Source organism: Saccharomycopsis crataegensis, assembly GCF_037102585.1.
Source record: "Saccharomycopsis crataegensis DNA, jcf7180000000098, whole genome shotgun sequence".
Classification (NCBI taxonomy): Eukaryota; Fungi; Ascomycota; class Saccharomycetes; order Ascoideales; family Saccharomycopsidaceae; genus Saccharomycopsis; species Saccharomycopsis crataegensis.
The window spans coordinates 840,873-852,062 of NW_027043838.1; the positions used below are offsets into that span (position 1 = coordinate 840,873).

General features: G+C 40.2%; 5 protein-coding genes across 5 annotated transcripts; 3 read left to right on the forward strand and 2 right to left on the reverse strand. All coding sequences in view use genetic code 12, as the record gives it.

Moving 5' to 3' along the window:
- Positions 1-312: 312 nt before the first annotated feature.
- ARC19 (Arc19p) lies at positions 313-1,072 on the forward strand (the record flags this gene model as incomplete). The annotated part of the gene is made up of 2 exons (XM_064999628.1): positions 313-315; positions 566-1,072. The coding sequence occupies 2 exons, from the start codon at positions 313-315 to the stop codon at positions 1,070-1,072; spliced, it is 510 nt and encodes a 169-aa protein (XP_064855700.1).
- A 363-nt stretch (positions 1,073-1,435) lies between these two features.
- On the reverse strand, positions 1,436-2,041 carry SEC11 (signal peptidase complex catalytic subunit SEC11; the record flags this gene model as incomplete). The annotated part of the gene is made up of 1 exon (XM_064999629.1): positions 1,436-2,041. One exon carries the CDS (start codon positions 2,039-2,041, stop codon positions 1,436-1,438), a length of 606 nt encoding a protein of 201 aa, XP_064855701.1.
- Positions 2,042-2,477: 436 nt separating this feature from the next.
- On the forward strand, positions 2,478-3,143 carry INA22 (Ina22p; the record flags this gene model as incomplete). Its single annotated transcript, XM_064999630.1, has 1 exon — positions 2,478-3,143. The coding sequence occupies one exon, from the start codon at positions 2,478-2,480 to the stop codon at positions 3,141-3,143; it is 666 nt and encodes a 221-aa protein (XP_064855702.1).
- Positions 3,144-3,881: 738 nt separating this feature from the next.
- DAL81 (Dal81p) lies at positions 3,882-6,641 on the reverse strand (the record flags this gene model as incomplete). The annotated part of the gene is made up of 1 exon (XM_064999631.1): positions 3,882-6,641. The coding sequence occupies one exon, from the start codon at positions 6,639-6,641 to the stop codon at positions 3,882-3,884; it is 2,760 nt and encodes a 919-aa protein (XP_064855703.1).
- A 1,030-nt stretch (positions 6,642-7,671) lies between these two features.
- On the forward strand, positions 7,672-10,698 carry KGD1 (alpha-ketoglutarate dehydrogenase KGD1; the record flags this gene model as incomplete). The annotated part of the gene is made up of 1 exon (XM_064999632.1): positions 7,672-10,698. One exon carries the CDS (start codon positions 7,672-7,674, stop codon positions 10,696-10,698), a length of 3,027 nt encoding a protein of 1,008 aa, XP_064855704.1.
- Between the last annotated feature and the right edge of the window lie 492 nt (positions 10,699-11,190).

An 11,190-nucleotide genomic window follows, 5' to 3' on the forward strand; every position in this document is an offset into this window, starting at 1 on the left:
TTTTCTATATATATATTATTGTTTGTGCTTTATGTTATTATTAATACCTTATATTATTATCATTATTAATTTGTATTATATTTTAATAGATCTTCTGATGAATGGTTGTTTTTCGTTTTGTGTGTATGGATTGTGTATGTGCTGCAATAGTGGTGTAAGTAAGTGATACCACACGAGGCACGTGCTTATGTAATATTTCGAATCCCCTTTTCCTGCAATCGGTGAAATTAACAAACCTAAGCATTGTGCCTCCGATATCCCCAAACTTGAGGGCCAGATATAATATAATTAAGAAATAGCCACAACAACAACATGGTACGTCACCACCTCCAATGATATGATATATATATATATATATATATTTGCAAAAGAAAAAACAACATTAGAATCATATACTAACTATTGGATGGGATGTTGAGATTTTCGTTTTCCATTTCTATTTGTATCGATTGGATCGAAGTTGATCATAACAGCATGTCAATTTCGATTTCTTTTGGGGTTATACAAAATTCAATGGAAGCGAAAAGTTCTTGATATCTATGGGGGGGTTTTTTTTTCATTACAGTCACAATCATTGAAACCGTACTTGACTGCCGTGAGACACTCGTTGACCGCGGCGGTGTCACTTGAAGATTTTGCGTCGCAAGTTGCTGAACGACACAATGATCCAGAGATTGAAAGCCAAAGAACTCCGGAAGTTCTCTTGAACCCTATGGTGATATCGCGTAACGAGAACGAGAAAGTGTTGATTGAGTCGTCGATCAACTCGGTGAGAGTATCGATAAAGATCAAGCAAAGCGATGAGATCGAGCATATTTTGGTGCACAAGTTCACGAGATTTTTGACAGGCAGGGCCGAGCAGTTTTTCATTTTGAGAAGGGCGCCGATTGCTGGGTACGATTTGAGTTTCTTGATCACTAATCTCCACACCGATCAGTTGATGAAGGCGAAATTGGTGGATTTTATCATTGAGTTCATGGAGGATGTCGATAAAGAAATCAGTGAGATGAAGTTGTTTTTGAATGCCAGAGCGAGATTTGTTGCCGAAGCGTATTTGACACCATTTGATTGAAAGGAAAAAAAAAAAGAAAAGAAAAAATGAATAAAAATAAGTAATAATAATAATATTATTAATAATGATAATAATAATAATAATAATAATTGATTGATTGATTGATTGATTGATTGATTGATTAAACGAAGCTATTGTATTTATTGTTCTGTTATTCCTTTTTTTTTTTTTTTGTTTTGTTTTGTTTTTATCTATTTTTTGTCTTTTCATTCTTATCTAAAATATTAACATTTGAAAGAAAGGGGGTTCTTCTTTTTTTTTTTTTTTTTTTTCGTTTTGTTTAGTTTTTATTTGCCTCTTCTCTTCTTACAACTATGTAAAAAAGTTTTGATTCATAGATATATGTATATTATACAATTAAGGTCATTCTTCGTTAGACAACAAGGCAGAGATTGCCATGAACCCAATCATGGCGTACTTCAAATAAACATTCTCGGTGATCAAAATTGTGATATAACCGACAAATGGGACGTAACCTTTCACCACCCCTAAAATATCGTCGTCTCTATTGAGGTACCCTTGGTTTCTTCCGTATAATCCCAAATCATTCACAGGGTTATTGTCACCTTTAGTAAGAAGTAGCTGTTTCCCGCCAGAAGTGTGAACCAATGGACTATATTCCGACCCCAGGGATTTCGCTTGTTGTTGTTGTTGTTGTTGTTGTTGGGCCAGGGTGGTGTATTCGATGTGATGTTCGTTCATGACACGGTGCACAATTGGAATACTCTTGTCCTTGACTTGATACACCACTATATCTCCAACATCGACGTAATTGTCACGGTTATAAAGGAAAAGCACATCACCTCTTTGGAATGCCGGTTCCATCGACCCAGACAACACCACGACCACTGGGGATTCGCTAGAGGTCAACACCGAAAGGAACTTCCAGAACATGAAGGCGCTGGCGAGCACTAGCCCGAAATTGAGTCCCTGGTGGATCTGCTGGCGTAGTTGGCGCGGGTGCATCATGTTGTGTTGTGAATGAATGTGTATATTTGATATGTATGTACCGGACAATTGTTTGTCTAATAATGGCCCCGTACCGCGTACCGCCATCTCTTCACACACCCGTTTATCTGAGTTGACAGATTGTGAATATTTTGGGTACGTACGGAACGTGGTGGGTGGTGGTGGAAGAGAAGGCAGGGTGACCGTGGCCTGTGGGAGGGAGACTGCCAAAAAAAAAGAAAAGAAAAGAAAAAGAAAAAAAAAAAGAAAAAGAAAATTTTGAGGTCACGAGGCCCCTCCGAACACACAGAACAATGCGTGAAAGCGATGAGATGAGAAGAAGAAATTTTCCAGGGTGCATTTATTTATTTACACGTTCTATCGATTATCATTCTTTTCAAATTCCACCCATCCCATCCCATCCCATCCCATCCACAGCAGAGTCTTCATTTAGAAAATGTGGTGCACAAACCTTTTAAAACGATCATTGACAACCCTTCCCACATCATCCTCATCCTCATCCTCCACCCGTCATGGATCAACGTTGGTATTGTCGCAAACTCGACACTTCCACTTTTCCCGGTCGTTGTTGAATCAGAATCATCCACGGACGGTGGTGGATGAACCTAAGAAATACTTCTCGTGGAAACATCCACTCATGTATCCTCTCGTCCTTGTTTTTCTCTTTGGTTCCCAAGTCATAAACATCATCAATATTCGCAAGGACAAGAAAGAAATGCAGAGCCTTTACGTTGCAAAAGTCGAGGTGCTCAACCAGTGTATCGATAGGCTTGGCAATGGAGAGAAAGTAAGCATTGAAAAAGAGTTGCAAAAGATCGAAAAGAAGTTCAAGAATAGAAAGGCTCTCAAGGAAAGAGATTACAAAGCGTTAGAAGAGTTGAATACCGAGAGTGCAGACACCAGCTTGAACGGCAGTTTGGATCAGTTGTTCAAGGAAAGCTTGGGAGAGGAAACTCGGGTGGTTAAACCTTTGGAAGCAGCGGAGGAATTGAATAATAAGCAAGAACACGTTAAGGAAAATGTCGAGAAAATTGTAATTAGAGACGTTCCAGGGGCCATGAGTGATGCAGCAAGTCAAAGAAAAGTTCCAAAATTCTTATAGATATTGTTATTCATATGAAAAGTTTTAGAAGATAATGTTGTTGTTTTTTTCTGGTGGTTTTTTTTTTTTTTTTTTCTCATTAATATTATTATTATTATTATTAATATTATTATTATTATTATTATTATTATTATTATTATTATTATTATTATTATTTGGTTTATTGTTACTTTGTCATTTTATTTTATTATCAAATCATTTCATAATTACTACTAATTATTTTACCCATTATTCAAGGCTATTTTTTTTTTTTTTTTTTTTCCCTCCCCGTCATCATCATCCATTTTTGCATCCGATTTAGTAGGACTTTTTTCTTTATAGAATAATCCATTCCAAATTTTAGTTATTACCACAAAGTATCACTCCTCCATGATGATTGAATCAAGTACTTTTGTTTTGTAAAACTCATCAATTAATGATAAGAAAGTGCAGAATCGTTGTGATGCTCCTTTTCTAGTGCTTAATCATCCATGAAATATGCACCTCAGCAGACAGTAAGAAACCGCAAAAAAGAAACTTTCTAAACCGCATGGCATGAAAGATGTATTATTCATTAGAAGACACACCAATCAGATACAATAATCATTAGGCATTTCATTAGATAGATTTTATAAACTTGCTACTCATAATTCGATCCACGAGAGTGAAGTGATCCAAAAAGACATAAAAAAACGTTGTCGTTAGAAAATATAATACAATAATAATAATAGAGAGAGAGAGAAAAAAAAAATTCCCAAATCAGGAATCAGGAACGCTATCATTAGGACTGTTCTGGGCAGTTGAATCTGCCATATACCCCAACAACTGAGGCGACATCCCATGCTGCGGCATATCGTAACCCATCATTTGTCCAACACCATTTGGAGGCCCGCCTGGTGAAACCCCTTGTCCTGGTGGGCCTAAGGGGGCTAATGGGCCTGGCATGATTCCATTGACAGGGCTCAACATGTGTTGTGGAGGCATCATCATCATCGGATGAGGTTGATTCATATACATGTTGTTGTGGATTGGGTATTGAGGATGTGGTGGCATGGCCCACTGATGACCGGGTCCTGAGGGATGATTATTTGGGTTGTTACCATGACCGTTGGAGTTGTTATTATGATTATTATTATTATTATTATTATTGGTATTATTGGTATTACCATTGTTGGGATTATTATTCTTGGCATTCATATCGTTAGGTGTGGTGACATTATTACTAGTTTTCGATTTAGTAGTTTCTAGTTTCCCCCCATTGTCCCCAACATCTTGGCCAAGTTCCGGGATTTGGGAATATAAGGTATCAAATTGCCTTAGAGCCTTCCATGCATGATAAAAGTTCTTGGAGATTATTTTTAGACACCACCGATAATTAAATATCAAGTCTCTCAATGAACTTCTTTCCGATTGATTTGGGGTACCGCCACTGGCATTATTGGCATCTGGGTTTCGATTTGGTGGGGCAGTAACGTATAAAATCATTGCAAATGCCCCGACCATCGCAAAATCTGAACAGGCGGTACTGTACCAGAATGAATGAATATTCTCAGATTTCAAAGACATGAGAAATTCCACTGCTGCCGCCAACCTTGTATGAGCAGCATTACGACACACGTGAACCAATTCGGGAGGTTCCATTGGGCTTAATGTGGTGATAATTTTCCGGTGGAGAGTGATTTCGGTGATGAAGTATGCTAATCTGAGATAAGTGTTTGAATTTGGCTGACGAGACGCCGCTAAGGAAGCAATGTTGTTGTTATTAATTGAAGTTGGGTTAAATTGGTTGGATAACGGCAGAGTTATGGATGACGGCGAGCTGGCGTTAGGAATTCTATTTGGGGATGGATGATGGTTGATGACGGTTAGTTGAGGGGGTAAAGAGCTATTCCAAGCCCTCAATTTCAATTGGATTGGTTTGGCGGTATTGAGAACGTCCTCGATGGTATTAGCAGTGGCCCCCGCTGAAGCAGATAAAGAATAAAGCTTGTTGAGGATTTCTGATAGGATTTTGGAAAGATTTATTAGCTCTATAAAGAAAAGTTTTCCGGTGTCCGAATTGTCGTCAATCGCATGAATTGGCGACGATGGCGGGTTCTTATTATTGTTATTGTTATTATTATTATTATTATTATTGTTGTTGTTGTTGTTGTTGTTGTTGTTGTTGTTGTTATTATTATTCATAAATGACAGCTTTGTGCTTGATTCGATAAAGTCGTCGGTCGTCAAATCATTAACTAACCAGTTGATCCCAGGAATCAAATGACTGGGTCTCGATTCGATCAAAGAAATCCATTTATCCTGGAAAAATGCCGCCCATGCTAATCTTCTTCTTAAACCTTTTTCCCATTTTGGCAATCTCCAATTGCCACAATCGACCCCTAACCCCAATTCTTCAATTAGGGAAACTACTTGTGAGCACAAGATCCATTTTCTCGATGAACCATTGTCATTAGAAGGGATATTTCTGGTGCCTTGTAATAACAACAACCCTGCTTGAACAGCAGTTAATTTTGGTCTTTCCAAGACATCGAGGAAGGTTTTTTTGGCGATTTTGTAGAGTGCGTGAATATCCGGTTTTTTGCGTCCAATCAATTTTGTCTCACTTTCCCAGAGTTCCATTGCTAGTAGGTAGACTGAGCTCAATAGCGGGGCAGAGACTTCTTTGTAGCCTCTGTCGTATTTTTCAAGAAACACTTTTTTGTGAAGAATAGGATAGAAAGGGTGGATGAATTTGAAATACATTTCAATCAAGATGGGGCCGTACGGCTCGACGATTTTTTCGATATCTTCTAAATCTCTGGATGATTGGAGGTATAGTTCATCGGTGTAGTCTTCTCTTAGTAGGAATCTCAGGCTACCGTCTACTCTTCTAACTGAGATGTCTTGGGTCAACTGTACTTGATCTATGCCGTTTAATTTCATATTATCGATCAAAACGCTGTCGTAAATGGAGGAGGTTCCGATGTAGAAGGATGAGCGAGGGTACTGACCTTTCCGTTTAGTTGGTTTGATATCATCATTAGGATTAGTATTGTTGTTGTTTCCGGAGGTGGGGGTTTTTTTTTGTCGTTTTATTAGATCGGATGAATTGAAGAGATCGAAATCGCTGGGGTGTTTTAGCGAAAGAGTGGTACTGGCTGCGGATGTTGGAGTGTCATTTTTGATGGAGGGTTGACGAGGAGGAAGCTGGGGCTGATGATGATGATGGTGGTGGTGGTTGTGGTGGTTTTGGTGGTGTTGTTGTTGTTGTTGTTGTTGTTGTTGTTGTTGTTGTTGTTGTTGTTGTTGTTGTTGATGGGGGTTGATATTTATGGAAGGATTGGGCTGATGTTTGAATTGGGTGGACATGTTGTTGTTACTTTTGTTATTATCATTATTCTTGGGTGTAGAGTTTTCGTTATTATTGTTGTTATTAATTGAATTATTATCGGGAGAGGTATTGTTGTTTTCCTTGGGGATGTCGAATAGATTGAAATCTATGTGATCGTCGCCATTCCAGTTGTCGAATGGGTCCATGATGAACAAGCGATTAAAGAAACAGAAAACAAACGAGAGAGAGAGAGAGAAAAAAAAAAATTAAAAAATAAAACAAGAAATAAAAAATAAAAAGCAAAGCAAACTGGGGAGTTCTTGTAGAATTGGGAGTGGGTGTGGAAGGTATACTGTTGTTATCTATCACCTACCTATCTATCTATTTTCCATTATCTACCTACTATCTATCGATCGGGGTGGTGTTCGTTATCTGGGTGCCGATATTTTTGTCAGCAGAAAAACACCAGAAAATTCTCCCCGTCACGTGTGCCACGCGCCGCTTGTGAAAAGAAGAAAAAAAAAAAAAAAAAAAAAAAAAAAAAAAAAAAAAAAAAAAAAGAAAAAAACCGTCCGCCGTCCACCGGGTAAGCGAGGCATGGTACTACCATAACTACTACCATCCCATCCCATATATATCTACTAGTTTGCCACCGTAGAGCAACATCACACCCTATGGCCACTTATAATAACAGTCATGACTCCCAACCACCATCTCATCAAATGCTGGCAGTCTCTTTGCACAAGTTTTTTTTTTTTTTTGGAGGTGTTGGAGGGAGACGATCGCATCACGGTTGGTTGTCTCTGCATGTAAGTAACTAGTAACTAGTAAGTAGTAAGTAGTAAGTAGTAGTGTCCCGTCGGACGCCTAAGTTATGATGGACGGTGTTTCCTACTATTCTATTCTATTCTATTCTACGGTCGCCAGCCAATTACAACATGAGATATAATAATAATAATATAATAATATAATAATCATAACATATCATATCATATCATATCATATATTTGGTATCCCAAATTGACAGACAACACCGGGTGGCACACCTCCCCCCTTCGCACGCCCATCGGGGCCGCGCTTATTGTCGTGCGCTGTGATTGGCCGGCCCCCACACGGATCCGCTACTCCAGCTTTCAGACATTATTACACTATGAAAAACAAATTTTACTTAGTGGTGATTCTTCTTTCCCTTCATCTCATCACCATCATCATCATCAAGTATTCCTCCCCAACACAATGTTGAGAGCCCTCCAGTGCACATCAGCAAACTCAAGGGCAATCTTGACCGCTCGTCGTGCTGTCAATCGCCCTGTTTTAGCCACAACCTCTCGTCTTTTGGCCACCAGCACCGACACTTTCTCTTCCACCAACAATGCTGCTTACATCGATGAAATGTACTCCTCTTGGAAACAAGACCCATCCTCCGTCCACGTCTCATGGCAAGCATACTTTAGAAACTTAGACAACGGCGCCATCCCTGCCAGCCAGGCCTTCACCGCCCCTCCATCTATCGTTTCTAACGGAATTGATCAAGGTATCCCAACCATGACCGCCGACGGTGCCAGCTCCACCATCAACACCCACTTAAAGGTCCAATTGTTGGTCAGAGCTTACCAAGTCAGAGGTCACAGAATGTCCAAGTTGGATCCTTTGGGTATCAGTTTTGGTGACGACGCCTCTAAGCCAGCTCCAAAAGAATTGACCCCAGAATACTATGGTTTCACCGAAGCTGACTTGGAACAAACCATCACCCTCGGCCCAGGTATCCTCAATAACTTTGTCCAAAATCACGGTATCAAATCCCTCAAGCTCAAGGAAATCATTGCTCACTTGAAGGGCGTGTACGCCGGCCATTTTGGTGTCGAATACACCCACATCCCATCCAGAGAAAAATGCAACTGGATCAGAGAACACCTTGAAAACCCTACCGTCTTCAAATACACCCCTGAAAAAAAGAAGCAAATCTTGGATAGATTGATCTGGGCTACCTCTTTTGAAACTTTCTTGTCCACCAAATTCCCAAATGACAAGAGATTTGGTCTCGAAGGTGCCGAATCCTTGATTCCTGGTTTCAAGGCCATCATTGACCGTTCCGTCGAATTGGGGGTCGAAGATGTTATCATTGGTATGGCTCACAGAGGTAGATTGAACATGTTGTCTAACGTGGTCCGTAAACCAAACGAATCCATCTTCTCCGAATTCACCGGTTCTAAGGTCAATGACGTTGGTTCAGGGGATGTCAAGTACCATTTGGGTATGAACTACAAACGTCCAACCGTCAGTGGTAAACACGTCAACTTGTCCCTCGTGGCTAACCCATCCCATTTGGAAGCCGAAGACCCTGTTGTCTTGGGTCGTACTCGTGCTGTTCAACACCTCAAGAATGACGTTGGCACTTTCGACAAAGCTTTGGGTATTCTCGTCCATGGTGATGCCGCTTTTGCCGGTCAAGGTGTGGTTTACGAAACTACCGGTCTTTCTTCGTTGCCAGCTTACACCACCGGTGGTTCCATCCACGTCATTGTTAACAACCAAATTGGTTTCACCACTGACCCACGTAACGCCAGATCTACCACTTACCCATCAGACATTGCCAAGGCCATCAACGCCCCAATCTTCCATGTCAATGCTGATGATGTCGAAGCCGTCATCTTTGTTTCCAACTTGGCTGCCGAATGGCGTGCTAAATGGCACTCCGATGTTATCATTGACTTGATTGGTTACAGAAAGCACGGTCACAACGAAACCGATCAACCAAGTTTCACCCAACCATTGATGTACAAGAAGGTTGGTGAAAAACAATCCGTCATTGACATCTACATTGCTAAATTGATTGAAGAAGGTAGTTTGACTAAAGAAGATATCGCCGAACACAAGAAGTGGGTTTGGGATCTTCTTGAAGAATCTTTTGCTAAATCAAAGGACTACAAGCCAACCACCAGAGAATGGTTGACCACCCCATGGGAAGGATTCAAGTCACCAAAGGAATTGGCCACCGAAGTCTTGCCACATTTGCCAACTGCTTTGGAAGGTGACTTGCTTAAAGATATTGGTGTTAAATCCTCTACTCCTCCAAAGGAAAACTTTGAAGTCCACCGTAACTTGAAGAGAATTTTGAACAACAGAATCAAGTCTCTTGACAAGGGTGAAGGTATTGACTGGGCTACCGGTGAAGCTTTGGCCTTTGGTTCTCTTGTCAACGAAGGTTATCACGTTAGAGTTTCTGGTCAAGATGTTGAAAGAGGTACCTTCTCCCAACGTCATGCGGTTTTGCACGACCAAAACTCCGAAGACACCTACACTCCATTGAAGCACATCAGCGAAAAGCAAGGTGATTTCGTCATCAACAACTCTTCTTTGTCCGAATATGGGGTTATGGGTTTTGAATACGGTTATTCTTTGACCTCTCCAGACGCCCTTGTTATGTGGGAAGCCCAATTCGGTGATTTTGCTAACACCGCCCAAGTCATCATTGATCAATTCATTTACAGTGGTGAAACCAAATGGAAGCAAAGATCCGGTCTTGTCTTGTCCTTGCCTCACGGTTACGATGGTCAAGGTCCAGAACACTCTTCTGCCAGAATTGAACGTTACTTGCAATTGGTCAACGACGACCCACGTCATTTCCCAACTCCAGAGAAATTGCAACGTCAACACCAAGACTGTAACGTTCAAGTTACCTACCCAACCACCCCAGCTAACTACTTCCACTTGTTGCGTCGTCAAATGCACCGTCAATTCCGTAAGCCATTGACCGTGTTCTTCTCCAAGTCTTTGCTTAGACATCCACTTGCCCGTTCTAACATGGAAGAATTCACTGGTGAATCTCACTTCCAATGGATCATTGACGATGTTGAACTTGGTAAGTCCATTAACGAAAAGGCTGGTATCAAGCGTCTTGTTCTCTGTTCTGGTCAAGTCTACGTCAACCTTTTCAAGAAGCGTCAAACTTTGGAAGACAAGGAAACCGCTTTTGTCAAGATTGAACAATTGCACCCATTCCCATACGAACAATTGCGTGACTTGTTTGACAGTTATCCAAACCTTCAAGATCTTGTCTGGTGTCAAGAAGAAGCTTTCAACTATGGTCCATGGAGTTTTGTTCAACCACGTTTGCAAACCACTTTGAAGGAAACCAAACAATACGCTGACAAGGAAATCAGATACGCTGGTAGAGACCCAAGTGCCTCTATTGCCACTGGTATCAAGGCCACCCACATTGCTGAAGAAGAACAATTCTTGAGCGATGTTTTTGGTAAATAACTATCCGCTGAAGGAACGAACGTGAATGATATGGCAACACCACCACCATTGTCATCATCATCATCATCTTTGCCTTCTACTTCTGATGCCCTACATAACGATCATTCCACACCATCATCAAATAAAAAGATCAATTATTCGTCTCCTGGTGGAGCAGTTCCAGAAGAAAAGGGCTGGTTCAGTAGGTGGTTCAACTGATCTGTGTCTTTTCTATATATATCCCTTTTAATTGCTTACTTATCCTCTCTTTTTTTTACATCATTATTATTCTTTTTTTTTTTTTTCAAGTCATCATTACCGTAATAGGCATTACAATTTGTCATATACTTTAAATAAATCACAAATAATATTGAGCCTTTTAATTTCGTGTTTTTGTAGTAGTTTTCATATATTATAAAATTACTGTTCATCGCCAATATTGAAGAACAAATAAAGGGGAATGATTGCTTTTTTTTTTGTTTTTTTCTTTTCAATATTTGAATATATAAATAA